Genomic DNA, 22073 nt, shown 5'->3' on the forward strand with positions numbered 1-22073 from the left:
GCAAAATTTGAAAAACGCCCTCTAGCGCCGCAAAGTGACAAGACATCGAAATAGAGGTATTGCCATTAATCTTTTTTCAAAAATCGAGCTCTAGACATGTATACTACTTTTTTCCTATCTAGCCGGGAAATGGGGTTTTCCTGTCAAAACACTTTAAATCCGGACACCCTGTATATCTGGTATTTTCTATACGTGAGTGGAATTGCTAAAGAGACTAAACGTCAACAGTATTCGAGTTGATGTTCCATCCAGTGTGCAGAGCAAATTTGACAATATAGTTTAACAAAACAATATATGTTCACCAACTGTCAAATTACGTCATTGTGACATTCGGTCCCGTCAGTAATAAAGTAGAATGTCAACTTTAATCTTGAAAAGTCTGTAAATTAAATTTAAACTGTTTGAAAAGTTGAAAATGTAAAAGCACGTCACGTGATCGTGACAATTTAAATTCGCAGCTGGCAACACTGTAAAGTTAAGTTGAAACTTAACGACGAAAAGTCTGTAAATTACATATAAGTAATTTTATGACAATTTAAACTTAAGCAGCTGGTAACACTGTAATGTTAAATTGACACTTCAGTCATGAGACCCGGAAAATGTCATCTTTAACCTTAAAGAGTCCGTAAATTACATTTAAATAGTTGGGAAAGCTTAAATTGTAAAAGCACGTCTTCTGATAGTGACAATTTAAACTTGCAGCTGGTACCGTCAAGTTAAACTGACACCTATCAACAATAGTCATGTGACCCGGAAAACGTCGTTTTTAACCTTGAAATTACATTTAAACAGTCAGAAAAGCTAATATTGTAAAAGCATCGTGACATATTAAACTTGCAGCTGGCAACACTGTAAAGTTAAAATGACACCTTGTCAACAACAGTCATGTGACCTAGAAAATGTCGTCTTGTCGCCTAACCTAACCTTGAAATTATTCAAATCCATGCCAACTGTGATTTTAAAAGGAAAGAAAAATATCTATCAACTGATCAGAAAATATACAGGGTGCTCCAGTAAACATTTACCAACTTTGCATTTTTTTTAACTTTGCCAGGGTCTATTATTTTATTCAATAACAATAAAAAATAAAGTTTTTTGGGTGATTTAGGAGAAGCCCTTGCTGGATACATTATCCAATATTATATTGTGCCTGCCCTTAGTTTATAGTTTAGAATTGGCAACTGTGTGTGACAGCTGCTAGTTGTCATTAAATCCATCCCTATAACTATTTACAGCCCTATAACTTTTGTATTAAAAGTTTTTTTCTTATTTACATAAATAAATGCTCCACAAGCTGTCTTAATATACGGACCAACCCTGTACGTGTATTTATGTGGGTTTTCAACAAAAAACTTCAAATCCTTAATGTCAGATTTGAACGCATCCATGTCACGTGACTTTTCAACTTTCAAGCATTAAATTGTGTCCCACAAAGCGTCAGTTTTCGATTAAATGAACTTTTATTTTAGTTTCCTTACTATAAAGGTATTCTGTTCAATGTTTTTCTTTGCGACAAAGTCAATTTGTGGGTTCTGAGCTGATATCCATGAGGAAATTGGGTAAATCTAGGCAATCTAGAATTGGTAGCGGTAGAAGTAGAAACTTGAGAAAACTATGGACGTATCAAAGCATGTAAAGTTGGTTTTATCATCCTAAAGAATTATTGTCTCACTGGCTTTAATTGACTTTAGCTTGTATTGATAAAGGGGATCTAAGTTATTTCAACTAACCATCTGAAAAACGCTCCAGAATGGCTTTTATTTTGTCTAAAAATCGTTCGGGAAACAGAATAAATTCTACCGATCATATGAAAGGCATATAAAGTGTTTTACAAGTTTTATTAGACATTTTTTGGACATTCTGCGATTTTAAGGGATCGACACACTGGCTCATAATTGGTTCATTTAGTAGTAACAATACTGAGTTAACCTTTAGGTTAGGTTATTTTGAGGGTTAACTGCTAACGTTTTGACCTTTATTGAGTCTTCCACAAGGCTATTTAAGAGCGACGTCTTTTTCCAACAATGAACACCTCCATAAAAAAACATAAACTGCACAAACTCAAACATATCACGTTGGACAATATTTTCGTCAAAATAATACTTGAAGCTTGAAAATTGTTCTCAGGAGCACACAAATTGACATAAATTCACTTAATTTGAAAGACAGAATTCTTGTAATTGTTGTAGTTGTAGTGTTAATATTATCTATTTCTGTAATATTTTTTTGCAGAGGAATGTACGGCAGACAAATGCAGCAGAGTCCCTTGTCAACATGGTGGAAAATGCCTTACCAGCGAAACATCGGCGGTGTGTTTATGCCCTTTGGGGTTTTCAGGCGACTTGTGCGAAATAAGGGTTGATTTACAGGTGAGTGAAAACTTATATCGTTGAGACCCACGAAACTTTCCTATACAAAAAGTACAAAAGGCTTTCTGAACCATTTCCTTTCTCTCCGCCTAAATGGGACGGAGAACCGGTAATTTATGAGCGATTATACCGGTATCGCTCGGTATATATAATATTTCGCAGGTGGTACATATACTTGTATGTAGGGGCACATCTTGAAAGGGGAATGGAGAATAAAGCCCTAAGTTATTTATCTTTAAGTGCAGTTAAGAACCTTGTTATTAATCTCGAGGGAAGTGTTAAACGGCGAAGCTTTATCATATGGTTTCAGTCAGTTAATTTCAGTTATATTTATTACTAATTAATATGCTAACTATATAGTGATTTTTAAAAGATAGTTTAAAAACAGAGATATGTTAACAAAAGAACTTTTTTCTACTCGCGTGCACAATTTGGTACTTTTTCGCACGCATATGATTGCAGAAAGTTGTACTTTTTTGCACTAGTGAAGAGAGATGACAGCTGGAATGCCCGAAACTGTTTTCAAAACTGATCGCCAGAGGGAGTATCTCTGATCTTGAAACGCCATTAGTCAACAAGCCGCGCAGTATTAAAAAAACTCGAAACAGCGCTTAGCGTTAATAACATATTTCCGGCCACTTTTTTCTTCTGGATTTGTACCTTTTTACTGTACTTGGAAAGTATTTTGAACACTACAACTCTATTTAAGACGACTCTCATTGTTTATTTACGAAACTGATAAAAATGTCAAAATAGCCTGACATTAATGAATCCGTCAAGCTTTTTGTCGATTTTTGTCTAATGAAAAGAGATAAGGATGTGACGCAACAGTCAGAAGTCACTGAACAGAGAGTATATGAAATTGAGTATTTGCTTCCAAAATATATTGCAAAATTCAGTCATTGGGCTCATCAGATGAAGAACTTTGTGAATTTGTTCCTGAATTGGTCGTATCAATCGCTTGAAGGAGGAACTGTTCCTAGTGTTGAAAAGTACTGCGAAGCTAGAAACAAATTTTGATTTAGCCAGCTATTACAAGCTATTTTTTTAATAAAGATTTTTTGATTTTTATTGAGATAAGTATAATTTGCAACCTCAGGTAGAAAAAATTTTGTTCCTAACACTTGTGGAAAACATCTTTTCCACACTCGACAACTGCAAACGCGTGCGCAAAAGTATTGCTTTCCGCACTTGTTAGTTAAAATAACTACTAGCTGCAGATGTTGTTTCATATCATTTTTTAAATTATTGTCATTCATAATTTTCACTCTTTTTTGAGGTTCTGGAGGTAACTTTTTAGACTGCGTCAGTGGATTCAAAGTGTTTTCAGCTTTCAGGTTTGTTACTGTCTAGAGGTAATTATATTGCATATTGTCCAGATATTTAAAATTTTCAAGCACCCTCAGCCATGCCACATTCTTCAGAAATCTGAAATGTAATTTTTGATGTATGAAAATATTTGTCAGCTGTCAATCGTCAAAGTAATTGAAAAAAGAAATAATTAACTAACTTTGACTGTCAAACATCGAGTCAATTCAAAAAAACCAAATTGTTAATTTGCACAGCTGTCACATGTCAAGGGAATTGCTGAAACACCAAAATTGCTAGTTTTACTCATTCTGACGGCTAGCAAATGTCTATTTAACTGCAAATTTAACTACCTTTGACAGCTGTCAAACGTAAGGATAATTAAAAAAAATGCTGATTTCACTCATTTTAAATTGTCAAAGGTAATGGTTAGTTTCACTCATTTGGACAGCTGTCGAACGTCAAGACAATGGTAAAAACATCAAAATTGCTAATTGTATTGTCTGTGACGGCTATCACATGTCAAGATATTTGAAAAAAAAACACGCAACAGTTGATTTGACTGATTTTGACAACTATTCATCAAAGCATTAGAAAAAAATACTTGTTTAACCAACTTTGACAGCCGTCAAAAATTTAATCAATTAATACAAGTCAAGAATGCTAATTTTACTAATTTTGACAACTGTCAAACGCCAAGTAAATTAGAAATACCCCAAAATTACAAATATCACACCTTTCGACAGTTGAGAGGTATCAAAAGTTAGTGGCTCATTTTGATAGCTGTCGAACGTCAAGACAATGGTAAAAACATCGAAATTGCAAATTGTACTGCCTTTGACGTCAAACAAAGTTGCAAAAAAAACCCAACAGTTGATTTGACTATTTTTGACAGCAGTCCAGCAAATGAATTGAAAACAACATTGCTAGTTTAACTACCTTTGACAGCTGTTAAAAAAACTCAAATGTACCAGACTTTTTGACAGTTATCAAAAGTCAAGCTAATTAAAAAAACAAAATTGTTAATTTTACTCACTTTGACAGCTGTCAAATGTCGAATTGTCGTGAGAAGAAGAACGAAAGAAGAATTTGCTAATGATGAATGATTTAAATTTCTAACAACCTGACAGAGTTTTCAAACAGACAAATCTTTCTTTCCTGATTATATTGGCATGATTTTTTATTATAATAATTTTATATTATGGTAAATCTACGTTGTGACTGCTTAATGCAATTTTTTTATGCTAAAAGTAAACAATTTTGATGCAGTGAAAATCCAAATCCTAACTTGAAAGGATGGTAGAAATTACATTTTGTATAGACAACCGTCGGTATTCGAGTGGGGCTTTTCAAGTTGTTAAAGTAAAAACGGTTTAAATCCAGCCAGCAGCCATAAAACGTCTGTTTTGCGTGGCATCATATCCCGGAAGCTTTAAGCTCATACCTACTTGAAAAATATATTAAAATTTCATTGCTCAGGACCTGAAAATTGTTTGCCTTTAACAGTCTATTGTCAGCTTTTGAAACGTGAATACACTGACATAAAAAATATGTTTATTTTTATTAGAGGTTGTTTTAAAAGTTTTCTTTTAGGTGAGATAACAATGGAATTAAAAATTTCACGTCCAATATTGCAAGGGAGACGTTGAATCTTAATGAAGTTTTAGTTACTAACTAAATTAACCACCCGACTTGCATATTAAAGCCGGTGTGCCTTTGATAGGTTGTTTAATCAATTTAATACACACATACTTGAATTTGGGTTTGACAGTTTAATTAAACCAAATTTTTTGATTGATTAAAACATTTCAAAACCATTTTTGTTACTGTGTGTACAGGGTGATCAGATTACTTTACTTAATTGTCGAGTCTCAGTACACTGAATCACAAACTACGGACAGTGACATGTGGACTTACCATAAGGCTTGTAACGTCAGTTCTGACGATTTAAGTTAGTATATACAGGGTGTCCCACGACGAAAGACCTCGATTGATATTGGAAAAAGTATAAATAGGAGAGTTTTGAAAATTTGGTAGGATACTGATGTGGGCATGCCCAATCCAACTAAAATATTTTCAAGATGGTTGCACTTCCGCTTATACCGGAAGTCGATCACAACTTTCTTATTTTAAATAGAACACCCTATATATTATTACATATTTGGATTCCTCACAAAATTCTGACCAACTTTTGTATAGAATGCCCTATGCCTATCTCTAGCCGTTTTCGAAATATTTGATGTTTTTCCAAAAAAGTGACAGTTGCAGCGCTCAACATGTTTTTGTACTATGTTAAAACCGTATTTTATTTTGCAATGAAACTTTGGGTTATTGTAAATAAAGGATCGTTTTATTAAACTGAGGGTGCGTAATGACTCATTTGTATACAGGGTCGTCAAAAAAAAAATCATAAACTTGCCACTAAAAAAAATGAAAAATCTCAAGTTTTTTAAATAGAAACCCACATTTTCTATGACGGAATCATTTTGAGCATTAAAAATTACTATAAGTTTCAATTTACTTGCCTATACCTAAATCCAACCCATTTCGTTTTATTTGAGAATAAACATTTTTTATTATAAAAATTCCAGATTTCTTGAAAATTTCTCTCTCTAATTACGTGTGGATTTATGTCACACCAGTAGTGTGAATTATGTCTATTGAACATTCCATTTTTAGTGAATTTGGCCTCGTCGATCCAAATAATATTATTCAAAAACAATTCAACTTCATAGTGACTAATCAGCAAAAACTCACTAAAAACAACTCTCTTCGGAAAGTCAACCTCTTTTAAGTGTTGCACTAATTTAAATGAAAAATGGTGAAATTTATGTTTCTTCAGGGTCCTCTGAATTGAGCTTTTGGATATGCCTGATTCTACGGAAACTTGTCTTATTGACAAACTTGGATTTGCAACAAAATAGCCCAAAATTGCAATTTCTACATTTGTATTATTAAGGATTGGTTTTGTTTTAATAGCTTTTATCTTCACATATCCCGTATTCTTAAAATTATCAATTATTTGCTTGACAGCTTTTGGTGATGGCTTTGGTTTTTCTGGATAACGAGCGGCAAATACCTCACATGTTCTATTCACAATTTTATCACATTCTCCGTAAATAATAAACAGATTTAAGTAATCGTGGTTTGAATAACGTAACCGCGACGGCATATTTGCAGTTGTCAAAACACTCAAAACTAGTGTTATTAACATTTACCGTGTGTCAAAAGCATGACCATCTAGAACACCACATAATCCCAACCGTGCAGCATAATAAAAAAATGTTTATTCTCAAATAAAACGAAATGGGTTGGATTTAGATATAGGCAAGTAAATTGAAACTTATAGTAATTTTTAATGCTCAAAATGATTCCGTCATAAAAAATGTGGGTTTCTATTTAAAAAACTTGAGATTTTTCATTTTTTTTAGTGGCAAGTTTATGATTTTTTTTTGACGACCCTGTATACAAATGAGTCATTACGCACCCTCAGTTTAATAAAACGATCCTTTATTTACAATAACCCAAAGTTTCATTGCAAAATGAAATACGGTTTTAACATAGTACAAAAATATGTTGAGCGTTGCAACTGTCACTTTTTTGGAAAAACATCAAATATTTCGAAAACGGCTAGAGATAGGCAGAGGGCATTCTATACAAAAGTTGGTCAGAATTTTGTGAGGAATCGAAATATGAAATAATATATAGGGTGTTCAATTTAAAATAAGAAAGTTGTGATCGACTTCCGGTATAAACGGAAGTGCAACCATCTTGAAAATATTTTAGTTGGATTGGGCATGCCCACATCAGTATCCTGCCAAATTTTCAAAACTCTCCTATTTATACTTTTTCCAAAATCAATCGATGTCTTTCGTCGTGGGACACCCTGTATATGTCCAAGATTCGATTCTCTATACAGGGATCTCGCTTCTCGTAAGAGCTACTGCAAAGGTTAAATGGGGAAAGTTTTAAGGAATTTAATAGGCAATTCAACACCGTTTTAAAAATATTTAATTTGTGCTTCGTTTTTGAATTATTTTCGAAAAACCAAAAACGACCATTTTCAAAAAAGTGCTGTATTTTCGCTACTTTTAAAAATTTTAAAATTTGGCTTAAAGATTGTTAGAGCAACTTTTTAAGGACTATCTTTTTGTGAATTTCGTGTTTAGTTCCGACGTTTCGGTCTAGAGATACCATCATCAACTTCTTTTTTTTCTTATGGGCGCCATTTTGTTTTTTTATCTAAAAAAGAGCACGTCTTTTGCATTAAAAAGATGTATTACATGTTACAAAAAAATGTACTTTTATGTTAAAAAAGCTAAAAAACAGTAATTCTTAAAATTACGTTGCAAAATCTAAACGATTACAAAATGATGAAAATGTAGTATGTAATTAAGGTCTAAACTAGCTTTCAATCTAACCAAACGTAACTTAATCTTAATCTGGTAAATTTTCAAAATGTCTCCCGTTCGCTCGTCGACACTTTTCGCAATTCTTTAGCACTATACTTATGACTCTGCCAAGTGTATTTCGGTTTATCATTGCAAACGTATTTATTACCCTTTCTCGGAGAACATCAACATTTGTAGAAGGTTCAAAATCATAAATCTCATTCTTAGTATGACCCCAAAGATAAAAATCTAAAGGGGGTAGGTCTGGGGTTCTAGCTGGCCATAGGATTGAACCGTTTAATGCAATGACATTGTTTCCAAAATTTTCTCTAAGAAAATCCATAACGGGCGCTGTGTTATGGGCAGGACAGCCATCCTGTTGAAACCATAATTTTCTAAAATCAGCTTCATTTGGCACAATTTCTCGAAGAGCTGGTAAGATCTCAGCTCTCAATAAATCCAAATACCTCCTTCCATTAAGATTATAATCAAATGTAAATGGCTCTATTAAACGATTTCCTAAAATGAGAAACATTGTTCAGTTACATACCAATGATTCCACACCAAATATTTAAGCCAAATCTTGTCTGCATCCATCTTTGAGCAACCTCATGGGGATTCTCTACAGCCCAAAAATGTCTGTTGTGCTTATTAAAGACACCACAATTAGTAATCCTGCTTTCATCAGTACGTACAACAAAATTAGAAAATTCTGGGTCCTCATTACATTTTAATGTACCAGTTCGAGAAACGCGGTCTTCTGGGATAATCGGTCTCGAAAAGTCCTTGTACAACTATTGGCTTATAAGGATGATATCCAGAAGTTTTAAGAACTTGGTGAACCTTTTTGTACTGGTAATGAAATATAGTATACCAGTATTTTTATAAAAGGCTTAAATAAAGTGTTAAAATGAGCCTGGCAAAATTCAAAATTGACGGAATTGTGAAGTCTTCAATTTCGTAACGTAAATAGAAAGTTAGAGTGGGTAGGCAAATTATTCATTCTTTGTAATCAGTACATTGTTACCCAAGTTATTAACACTGGCCTAATAATGTCTTGTATCAATCTATCAATCAACTGATTTTTATTAATTTGGGTATGTTCTGTTGGAGTATGAACGTTTGCATATCTAAAAACTTAAGTTCAATTTACTGGCACTGTGTAAACTCTCCTTAAAACTTTGTTCTATTAACTAACTGTGGGGCGGGCAATGGAGAAAACAGTTGGATGGTTTACCAAGAACAGACTCATTCTCAATAAGTGTAAGACCACTTGTATTCTCTATAAAAATAATAGGTCATCGGTGGATATTCCTCAAAATATGATAAAAACGAAACAGTCACAATACTGGATGAGACAACTTTTGGGTGTTGTAATAAATGAAGGTTTGTCTTGGGTAAAGACATTGAACTCCTCCTTGGGAAACTGGATAAAGTCTTATATAGCTTTCGAGTCTTAACTAAATATATATGTTTCATCGCCTCTTCTGTGGATGGTGCACAAGTGTTAAGCTCTTTTTTCCCCCCTAGGGTCTCACCCAGCCCTAAATGGGTCTAGTTTAAGTTTTATGTTTAATTTTAATTAATTTTTTGATTTAATGTGCTATAGTTATTTTTTCTCCATAATGAGCTTTGTTCACCTATTTAACTTTGTTAATTTCACTATTTCGTCATAACATGGGTCTCTCTGTCTCTCCCCTTGTAAAAAGACAGTAGTCACATTGGTCGGCTGATTTGAGCTCCTGAAGATGGTCATTTATGTGACCGAAACTTGTTGAGCAGACCTTACCATCTAAGGTCATAATAAAGTATTGTGGAGAAGACTGTTTGTCATTTCCTTCCTTTCGTTAACTAAATATCTTAATCCTCACATATCTCTTTTTGGGTGCCGTGCCAGTCTTCAAGCGTGGGCTATCTCCATGACAATTTGGTTCAATTGGTCTCTATCTGTTGCTACTCGGAATAGTTGTTCTACTCCCAGTCCGGTCCAGTTTCTAACATTTCGCAGCTACGATAGCTTTTTGCGACCTATCCATCTTCTGCCTTCAACCTTTCCCTGAATAATCAGGCGAGGGATGTGATATTTATCACCTCGCATTATATGCCCGAAATAACTCACCTTTCTTGTTTTTATGGTGTTCTCGATCCTTATTCAGCTGTCCGAGTACTTCTTCATTACTGGTACGTGTAGTCCACGGGATCTTGAGGATTCTTCGATAGCACCACATTTGAAACGCTTCTATTTTATTCATGATGTCAACTTTAAGCGCCCATGTCTCACATCCGTACAAAAAAATGCTCCATACGTAACAGCGGAGTGTTCTTAACCGCGTTTGAACTGTGAGGTTTCTATTAGTGAGAGTTGGTTTCCATTTGCTGAATGCCCTACGTGCCATTTGAATCCTCGCTCTTACCTCTTCGTCGCACGTTATGTCATTGTTCAGCCAGCTACCCAGATATTTGAAATATGATACCAGTTCAATATTGTGTCCGTTAATCGTAATCGGAATTGGTTCTATGTTTATTCTGCCCACAGTCATCCATTTCGTTTTCTTGATGTTTATATTAATACCCCATCTTCGACCAGCCTCGTTCACTCTATCCAGCAGCATTTGCAAGTCTTCCATGTTTTCTGCAATGATGGCAGTATCATCTGCGTACCTTACGTTGTTTACAATTTTGCCACCTACCTTTACTCCCTCTGTCCTGCCATATAAAGCCTCGTGAAAGGCCTTAGTACGCTAATAGGGTACGCTATAGCATTTGGACACTTGTCGTGGAAAATTTAAAATAAATCGTTTTTTAAACAACTTTTGCAATTAACTATCTCGAGAAAGAAATTTAACTTTCCACCGTGATTTGTATACTATTTTATTTAGCAGGTAATGCCAAGTGTGCACGGTGAAGAACACTGGGTAAATACGTGTAAATTGTTTATTGATCTTTTGTGAACCGGTTTCGGCCATTTACGCCATCATCAGCACTCAAATCTGCCGAGAGTTAAACAAGGGACAGCTCAGAGAGGTTTAGTTGCTGTTTACAGGTTGGAAAAGAAAGTAAAATGCCAATGTTACTCACTCGCCAGATCAAGGATGATCCAGCGGAGACCACCACGCAATCAGCCACCGACACACATGTCCGGGCTGAAGGACACAGGACTCTAGACGTCCACAAAAATTATTTTCCGGGTGCGCAACACCCAACACAATAACAGTTAGTCTAAGATTGCACCTCTAATGTAAAACTTTTGTATAGGCTAGTTAAAATTTTTAAAAAGGGTTAAAACTGTTTTGGGAGGTAATTATTAAAAAGTTGAACCAGGGCAAATTTTAAATTAAAAACGTCCGACCCTGGTCAAACTTTTCAATTTTTTAATTACCTTCCAAGACAGTTTTAACCTTTGAACCAGTTTTTAAAAATTTTAATTAAAAATTAAGTATTAAATTTAGAATTTAATTTTTACTTAACTATTTTAACTAACTAACTCTTAACAGTAAAATGTAAGCCCAGATATGACAAAAAATATATTGACATTTAACTGGGTGGAAAGTACTCAATACCACCCGGGTGGAAAGTGAGAGCAGGTAATTTCCATCCTTCCACCTGGTTTAAACTTAAAAAATAACGTTATTACATACCTGGTTGAAAATGAAAACTGTTTCAGGTGCCATCGTTCAACGGTTCCAGCCATCTACGCTATAAGGGACTAGCTGAATCCGCATTGACCTGGCTAGACTTGGAAATCACATTCAAACCGATCGTAGCAGATGGTTTGATCATCTACAACGGACACAGGCTGGACGGTACCGGAGATTTTATGGGAATGTACCTTAATGATGGTTTCGTAGAGTTTGCGTACGATTTGGGTACTGGAGCAGCTGTAATTCGAAGTCATCAAAGGGTTCTACTTAGTGAATGGCACGAAGTAAGAGAAAAATGTTTTTATTTTATGCGTGATTAGTATGAAAATACCCATTTTGAACTTTAAATTGTATCTACTCTTGGAATAGCACTGTGGCTCCCAAAGGGATTAATTACCTAGTAGCTATATTATTTATCATGTGTGATTGGGACGAAAAATCAACACTAACCATCCCTTAAGGGAGATCAGATTGTGTTAAGGTTCATTAAAACTTTTACGATGATCCCGCAATAACGTTGGCAAATACAATCCATTATTTCGCAACTTATTCGATTTTGAGAGCCCCGGATCGAGCTTGAACGTGCAATAAATCCGGTTTTCCTGAATCGAAGGCCATTTTGTTTGATAAATATCCTACAGGTCTTCGTTTTTAGGCTTAAAGTTTCCTTTCGACCGATATACTTATAGATCGGAGGCTATAAATCGCAATCCTTAGCAGGTGGTCCAATAAATTTGGTTTACTTTTGCGGTTTTTGTTACATAAAATCAAACACTAATCTCTTTAATGTGAACTTCCGGAATTTGTTGAAAACGGTTAATAGAAATAAATCAATACAGTAGTAAATCAGTAAACTCCATATAAATTAAATTTTGAATTTACAAAACGAAATTAATAACGTTGCCACCTTTTAAAATTTCAACAATTTTCATACGTAATTTAGCATTCGCGTCGATAGGATTTCATCGAGCATTCCTGATATTAATTTATTCGACAAGTGATTGATTTTCGAAATAATTGGAAATGCGCCTGCAAAATACCTGTTAATGCGACAAAATTTTCTAAGCTCATTTCTGCTTAATGCTAAATCCGTTTTATCATCCACTACATAATCATTTAACATTACCTATTTAACAAAATCTAACCAAAATATGTTTTGATAAAATTATTAGTAAACTATTTTTGTTAAATAAGGTTAGAGTTTATAGGATGTTGTCAAGAATGGTTCATTCTGGCAACAGGGTTGGATTTACTTGGGCATACATTTTTGAAAGCAGTTTAAAGCTGAAAATACACAAATCTACTATGAATCATTAGGAAACAGGCATACGAAAATACAATAAGTCGTATAAATAAGACTATCTATTAGGCATCTGGAAGATAGAGAAATATTAAAATAGTACAAGAAAAAAACAAGAAATTTCACATTTTAACTATATTACATTGAAAGTGATAACATTTTTCAGTAAAAATGGAGTTAGTTAAAAAAAACAGTTTTGTACACTCTGTCACTTTTTGCCTTGAAACTCTTTATCCTTGTACTTTTGTCCTTAAAAAGGAGCCTTTAAGGAGAATGGTACCTTAATAATATCTTGTAGGTGATCAAATTTCCTACAACTTTCGTTATTTACATTTTTCTGTACTTCCTTAAATAACGAAGCTACGCTCAGACGAAATAAACTTAGTTTAAAAAAGTGTGACAAAATATTATTTTTCTAATTTTGGCATATAAAGTGACACTTTTCAAAACTGATTAGAGTGACAATACGTTTTACTTTATGTAACTAGTTATGAAAAGTTCATTTCATCACTCCCTGTTTTTATGCATTTCCGTAGAAACATATGGGCGACATCCATCATAACATGTCGTTGTCACTGTTTATACAAGGTGCTATGACAGTGAATATTTGTGTTAAATCACTTTAAAAGATGGTTTTTACCGCTTTTTGGTCAAAATTAGAAAAAATTATGTATGCAACACGTTTCGAAAATGTCTTATTGTGTAACTCATTCAAATTGTAGGACCTCGCTGCGCTCGCCCTACAAACATTCATTCGTTACACAAAATCGATCTTTTCGTAACTGGTTACATAAATAGCTATTAAAGGGTCACATGACCGTTTTTTAGTTTAAAGTAATATTTTTAAAATTACGTCACTCTTTTTAAGATGCGTAACGTGACTATTTTCAATCATCAAATTTAATTTTAAAGGTCATGTGACACTTTTTTTAACGAATCCTTTTTTCAAAACGAATCCTGAATATCACGTGACCATTTTAAATGTCAAAATATTATTTGATTGATTACTTGATCGTTTTTCAGTTTAAACTGATTTTTTTTAAATTACATCACTCTTTTAACAGTGAAAATGGTCACGTGACGAATTTCAATTATCAAATCATTATCAAATTTTTAGTGACTCTGTTTAACGTCAAAACGGAATTCAAATGGGCATGTGACAGTTTTAAATGGCAAAGTTGTATTTGAAACGTGACATTTTCAATCATCAAATTTAATTTATAAAGGTCACGTGACACTTTTTTTAACGTCAAAACGAATCCTGAATATCACGTAACCGTTTTAAATGTCAAAATATTATTTGATTGATCACTTTATCGTTTTTCAGTTTACACTGATTTTTTTAAAATTACATCACTCTTTTTACAGTGAAAATGGTCACGGGACGAATTTCAATTATCAAATATTTAGTGACTCTGTTTTAACGTCAAAACGGAATCCAAAAGGGCATGTGACAGTTTTAAATGGCAAAGTTGTATTTGAAACGTGACATCAAATTTAATTATAAAGGTCACGTCTTCAAAATGGAATTCATAATGTTACGTGACAGTTTTAGAGGTCAAAATGTTATTGAGGGTCACGTGACCATTTTTTTAAAATACATTTTTGAAGTGACGTGACTCTTTAATGTCATTACAATATAATCCTGAAGACATATGACAGTTTTTTAGTTTTAAACTAGTACACTAAATCACGCGATTGTTCTTAATTTATGTTTGATTAAAATGCCATCATTAACGTCACGTGACCGTTTTTTAGTTTAAACTGATGCACAATGAATCACGTAACTATTTTTAAAGTTAAAATGCTTTCCTTACCGTCACGTGACAGTTTTTACGTTTAAACTGATATTTTTAAAGTCACGTGACTCTTTTTACCGTCAAAACAGAATCCTGAAGGTCATATGACAGTTTTTTTGTTTTAAACTGATACACTGGTTCACGCGACTATTTTTAAGGTTAAAATGTGACTCTTTTAAGGTGTAAATCACGTAATGATTTTCAATCGATCAAATTTACTTTTAAATTTCATGTGATTCTTTTTTTATCGTCAAAACAGATCCTGAAGGTTGCGTGACTCTTTCAAGATTAAATATGTAATTTATAATGTCAATAACAGTTTTAAATGTCAAAATCTTATTTGAAGGGTCACGTAACCGTTTTTCAGTTTAAACTGACATTTTTAAAGACACGTGACCTTCTTTACATCACAAATGGTCACAAGTGGTGACGATTTTCATTCATCAAATATATTTTTTAAGGTCACGTGACTCTATTATAATGGCAGAACAGAATCTTGAAGGTCACGTGACTGCAAAATGGCAAAATATTATTTAAAGGGTCACGTGACTATTTTCAATCATCAAATTTAATTTTAAAGATCACGTGATTTTCTTTTTAGGCTCAAAACCGATCCTGAAGAATAACATGACCAGTTTTTAGTCTAAACTAATATTTTTAAAGTCACGCAACTCTTTTTACATTGAAAATAGTCACGTGACGATTTTCAATCATCAATTTTTTTTAAAAGGTCTAGTGACTCTTTTTTAACGTCAAAACTAAATCCTAAGTATCATGTGACTGTTTTAAATGGCAAAATCGTGTTTGAGAGGTGACGTCACCATTTTTTAGTTTTAAATAATGACACGTGACTTTTTCATGTTCGGTTAAAATATCTTCAGTCACGTGACTCTTTTTAAGGTGCAAATTTCAATATTAAAAATGGAAATCATAATATACGTTAAGTATAAAATTTAACACCACCGGCAGTGAATAAGTTAAATCCGGCACTGTCTGGTAAGACTTGTTTTTCCATTTCAAAATGATGAACCTTTAACGTTAAACTGAAATTTTAAACTTATGATTGAAAGTAAACATAGTTTTTTTTTCAAAATTGAGCCGTACTGTTTATTTATTAGAAAAATTTCGTATCTTGCTTTACAATTAAGTGGTGCTCTACCGACTATCTAACGATGATTGTAATTTTCAATAATATTTTAGCAACTTTCTGGTGTTTTTAAGTTAGCTAGAATATTGTTTTTTTTTTAAATTGTTTAGTAGTCTGTGAAGCATCAGCATAAACCGGAAAACATATTTAAATCAAATTTCCTTTAATATAGAAAGCATTTTCTTTCTTTTTCGACGTAGGTGCGTCTGTCCCGAACAGGTCGTTTGGCCATCTTGACCGTCGATAACCAGCTGCCGGTGGAAGTTTTGGCCCCAGGAGCATTCACTCAATTATTCTTGCCCCAAAACTTGTATCTGGGGGGTGTTCCCAACTTCGGGATCGTATCTCCCCAGGTTAGGGTGAGATCGGCGTTCGTCGGCTGTATACAGAAGGTAAGTTAGACGTATCTCTTGCTTTTCGGAAATCTCGGTTGTACGATTATCGAGAGTTGAATGGGGGCAAAACTTTTGGAATTGCCTCCTTGCAGCTCGCCCTAACACGGGGAACGTGTAATAATGCGTCTGTAAAATCTAATAAGAGGGTGAAAGGCGCTTGTATTGCTTTTCACTCACCCCAAAAGTGTAACGCGTGGAATTTCGATGTGGAAATAAAATTAAAATAGGAACTTTAGGCCAAAGTTTTTTTTTTCACACAACTTATGATTTTTTTACTTTATTGTTTTATTTATCTATTGTCATATAACCCTAGCTATCTGTACAGGGTGGTCCAGTTTTAGGTGTCAATAATTCACCATTCGATAGCCCATCAAAAAATAAGTGGACATGCATTATGTCATTTTTCTGAAAAACCTTTCCTAAGGAAGATACAGTCTTCCAAATTTTAGTTTAAAAAATAAATTTTTTGTTATAACTGTCAGACCGTTGGAGGCAATTTTCTTTAAATTTGGATCAGGTATGAATGTATGATGAAATGAATACTCGTTATGTGATGTGAATAAGATTTGTCAAAAAAAAAAACGCCGCTAAACAGTGTTGATACAGGAGAATGGTCTTTATTTTCTCGCTCTATTTTCTACGCTCACTGTATATTATTCATTAAAATGACATTTTTTTAAATTTTCTTGTCCAGTTTGGAGAAAAATGAATCTCTTGTAACATTTTGATTTAAAATTCTGTTGGCGAGATAACCGCGCTATTACCCAAAAAAAGAGAGATGATGCAAATCTGGTCATCTGGGAGGTTTGCAAGTTTATTTTTGATACCGAATAGTCTAAAAACTTGTTAATTTCTACTAGAAATAATTTTATAACTCACTTCTCAGACTGGTGACAATTTTGTGAACCGATGAGTGTAGAATTCAATTTAATAGTGAAGAAGTGAAGAAGCTTGAAGTGACATTTTCAAGGCTATGGACAGTGTACAAACTGGCATTCAGGTCTGATAAGTCAAAAACTTTGTGAAGATAGTCTTGAAACTAGATTTTTCAGGCTCAACACAGTCTTAAAGCACTAAAAACAGTCTAGATTTTTAAGAAATGCTCAAATTTTTAACACTGACGTGTCTAGAAGTCAATTTAATAGTGACAAAACTTAAAATGACATTTTTAAGCCTATGGAGAATAAAAAATCGTTGTTTCTCGCATTCTAAAGTGCATAAAATAGTATATAAACCTCATGACTAAAGTGTCTTTTAATCCCTTAGCGAATTGTAGTCCCTAGGTTTATAATATACTATTCCCGCACTAGGGTTGGGAAAATTAAATTTTGTCAATTTATGTATTATTATATTCTAAATTATTATTCCATATAATAATTGTTCATTTATTATTAATATTAGTAACATAAGAAGATTAGAGGTAATTTATCACATCAATAACCCATTTATGGTAATCAAGTTTGTAGGTTGTAATCATGTTTTATTTTTGTACTTATACTATTTATTTTATTTTTAATGTGCGGTTATATTGTAATACATACATATAAATATGTATAAAAAAACAGTATTGTTAAATAAACTATTATTATAAATTTCTTTTTCAATTTTAATTTATTATTATTATTTATTTTTAATTGTTGTTCTTTCTAATTATTGACAACGCTCGTAAAAAAAATGATGTTTCTATCACGTGCATAAAGCGCCTTTCCCGCACTTGACTTCAGTCAGGGTGCGGAAAAGTATCACTTTCCGCACTTGTTAGGAAATAGTCCAGAGTTTTAAGAAAATGAAAAGCAAACTAAAAAAAATGACGACTAACTACAAAGACAGTTTTTAAGTCTTTCAAGTCAGTTTTCACAGTTTCGAAGTCAATTTTCAAGACAAAGTCTTTAAATTTTTCTGAAAACTATGAAAACTGGCTAACCAAGACATTTTTTAAGCTTTTTAAGTAAATTTTCACCGGTTCAGAGACAATTTTTAAGTTGGGTTGGATTGGTTTTAGGTCTTTGAACGTAATAACTCAATTATCTCGTAAACAAAGTTGCAAATCATAATTTTATAAGAGATTCTTTTTTTTCAACTTTAACAAGACAATTAAAAGAAAATTACATTTTTGATGATCTAATGACGTATAAAAAATAAGAGGAAAAAATTAAAACCATCTTCCTGTATCTACGCTACATCGAAACTCATTATGAAAGAATGATGAATGTCCAGTGACTTTCATCTTTCTTTCCCCTTTGGCTTGTAATAATAACAAATTATATTATGGTTCAATGTTTTAATTTAAAAAGTTGCATAAAACAACAAAGTATTATTTATGTGGTAGGATGAGTGATACATTTGGTAAAAAATGTAATCAGTTTCTTTAAATCCCCGAATTTAGCAGCTGCATTCTGAAGATTTTTGGCCTCTTGCACATTTTTTTTTCTCTACTATTTTATATAAACTGGTTTTTCACCTCATGCTATAGTGCGCTAGGTCGCTGGTTGCAGAAAGTCATTCTAGACATTTTTGGTTTTATGTCAAATTTCCGTAACTTTAACCGTTTCCGATATATTCGACTTTTATTACTTTTTTGGAAATTGCATACAAATTTTCAAAAATCAGTATCTCCATCATTTTTATGGTTTCAGCCGCCTTTGAAAAGCTGAAAATATTCGTCTTGAACTGCTCTTTCACCTCGTACTAACCGCAACACGATTGAACATATACAGGGTGTTCAAAAAACAATTAAATTTTAAACTAACGCTCTGCCAGTTGTGTCCGCGTTCACCCGATTCTAAGTGGGTGTAAAACTAACATTTTTTGTCACAGATTTTATCACTTGTTTTTAAAAATTGTATCCAAAATTATGTATCTCTGCCATTTTTGGGGTTTCAGCGATTGTAAAGAGCTCAAAATGTTCGTATTGAACCGTTCTTTCACCTCGGTCTAACCGCAATACGGTTACATAAACAAAGTGTCAAAAAGAAGAAACCAAAACGGTCAAAACAACAATCTGTCAGTTGTGACTGCGTTTACCCAGTTTTAAATGAGTGTAAGTCTAGTTCTCTGGGTTCAGAACATACCGTAAATCTAATCGTTTCCGAGATACTCAATTTTTTTCTAAAAAATTGCCAATTTTTTGACTGTAAAAAGAGCAAAATGTTTGCCTTGAACTGCTTTTTCTTTTCGTGCTAACTGCAACACGATGAACATTTACAGAATGTTTAAAAACAATTAAGTTTGTTACTAACACTCTGCCTGAGAAAAATAGATTTTTATCGTTTTTCCTCCTGACCCTTAAAATGTTATCATACAAGTCTCTATATCCAGATTTCCTTACAACTACTAAAGAATGCTTGCTTTCAGGTGCAAATAAATGGCAGACAAGTAGCAATCTTGGCTGAAGCTCTTGGAGGCGCCAACGTGGACAACTGTCCCCATCCATGTGTTGCGAAACCTTGTGGAGAAGATGGAGAGTGTGTCCCAGAAATGGACTATTTCACTTGCAGGTTTAAAGTTATTTTTATAAAATACGGCATAAACCTTGAATCACATTCTGTAGTCTAAAGAAAATGATCCAAGAATTACGACTTTTTAACGTTCGCCACCTCTGCATGTCCAAAACCCGTAGAGAAGATTCAAGGAGGTGATATAGACAAGAATAAAATAAAATTTAAGGAAGCAATAGCAACAGCTTTACAAGAGACAGCTGAAGAGGTTGACCAATCAATTTCAAGCTAGGCTTTCTTGGCAATAATGAATATTGTAGATGTCGTATTTCTTTGGTACTGACATTCGATCTTTTTTTTCAACAAGGTGTACTACAAAGGTGTCTCATAATGACATAGATGTCATTGAGGTAAATCATAGGACTCTAATGTGACCAAACATATTAACCTACACTCAAATCAATATGTGTCCCAGCATTATTTTCACTGATTTTAATGATTCTCGAACTCTAAACTAAAATACAAACTTGAAAAGTGATACAGAATGTATTTGGATTAAATAATAAGTTCTGAGCAACATCTACAGATGCTTAAATCAGAGAGTATTCACTCCATCAGTCTGATTCCTCTTTAGTTCCCATCATAATCACATATTTATATTAAATGATAAAGAAAGAAATGTAAAAATTGTAGTTGTCCTGATACATCTTTTTCCTGATTTTCCAGATGCAAACCTGGATACCGTGATCACTTGTGCTCTCGAGGTCCACCATCTTTCCATGGCATCGACAGTTTCTTCCATCTCAACGACCCTACAACGATGGAAGCGATTTCCACAGATCCGTTGGATATTAACGTCCGTTTCAAATCTAATTCGGACACTGGTTTGTTGTTGTGGGCTTTTACGGGGAACAGTTTTGTGTCTTTGGGGCTAAGAAAAGGTGCGTTAGAGCTGCGCTACACCGCAAACTATAAAGACGACGAAATGTTGGTCGTGCACAATTCCAGCACCGTACACGACGGTTTGTGGCATAGAGTGAAAGCAGTCAGGTAAGTTAGTTGGTTTATTGATATTTAAGTAAAAATTGTTTAAATTAAAAATTTTACTCTTGTTTTTTTCTTAAACAAGAAGACATTTTTGAAGCCATGGAATTTTGGTCGAGTAATCTTGGCATTTTAAACTCACACCAAACCGAAAAAATTACAGTTTTTCAGATTCTAAAACACATTTTCTACGGGGAAAAGCTTGAAAATTACATACAAATCGACGTTGTCACGACCAAAACTCTTGATTTTGGCACCGTCAAAAACCTCAAGAACCTTTTAATTCGTTGATGAACTGAACTATCTATGACGTTTGATGACAGGCTCAAAACTCATTAAACCGTGCCGCGATAAATTGTTAAATAGTCACGTTTCTTTGATGAATCACGCCGCAAATTTATTCGTGACTCTGTACAGTTAAGTTTGGCAGATGTGACGTTAAATGACAGTTTAAGGCGTTAAATTGGACAGTTGATTGCTTTACAGCGTGGCTTATATTATCTAAGTGTCACCTGACAGCTGCCAACTGCCAAAAATCATTCAGCGCCAACATACAACTGGAACGCAGATCAGTTGTATTTCTTTGATAAATCGCATTGCAAGTTGTATTTATAGCTCCATAGAGTTAAATTTAACAGTTGTTACACTTTGATATGTTTTTTACGTCACCTGACAGCTGTCAATCACACTGTACATTGGTATTTATAGTTTTATGAAGCGAAATTTTACAGTTGTGACGTTAATGCCTGTTTACCCAACACTTCCAAGTCGATTTTAAGTACAACTTAAACTAAGTTATTGAGATTTGAATGGATCAGGTGCAAAATAACACAGCCTAAACTAAACTTATCTAAGCTGTACTCAACTTAGCGAATGTTGGGGAAATAGACATAAGTGACGTAAGTATCAAAGTGTCCCTTAACGTTACAACTGACAAATTTGGGTGCGTGAAGCTGTAAACACAACTTAAATTACAGTTTAATTCCTCTACGAAATACAACTATTTGACATTTTATAGTTTCAGAGGTCACCAGTGAGTAAGTTATGACAGCTGCCACGTGACGCAAGCAAAGTGTTCCTTTAATGTCGCAACTGTCAAATTTGGCGCCATGGGGCTTTAAACATAACTTAAGAAATTCTTATTTTTTTCAAGTCACAATTTCATAGTTTCAAGTCACTGGTAAATGGGTTTCGACAGTTATGGCAGCTGCCACGTGACGTAAGGAAAGTATAAAAGTGTTC

General features: G+C 33.7%; 1 protein-coding gene across 1 annotated transcript in view; it reads left to right on the forward strand.

Annotated features, from left to right (window-relative positions):
• Positions 1-22073, forward strand: part of SP2353 (EGF like, fibronectin type III and laminin G domains protein pikachurin) — a 165410-nt gene that overhangs the window by 136635 nt on the left and 6702 nt on the right. The window contains exons 8-12 of the mRNA XM_081972229.1: positions 2233-2369; positions 11733-11993; positions 16156-16347; positions 19705-19847; positions 20514-20837. Of these exons, the coding sequence (XP_081828355.1) occupies positions 2233-2369; positions 11733-11993; positions 16156-16347; positions 19705-19847; positions 20514-20837 (1057 nt within the window). The remainder of the gene's footprint in view (positions 1-2232; positions 2370-11732; positions 11994-16155; positions 16348-19704; positions 19848-20513; positions 20838-22073) is intronic.

Source organism: Ips typographus, linkage group LG2 (assembly GCF_016097725.1).
Source record: "Ips typographus isolate SLU linkage group LG2, UJ_Ityp_2.0, whole genome shotgun sequence".
In the NCBI taxonomy this organism is placed as follows: domain Eukaryota; kingdom Metazoa; phylum Arthropoda; class Insecta; order Coleoptera; family Curculionidae; genus Ips; species Ips typographus.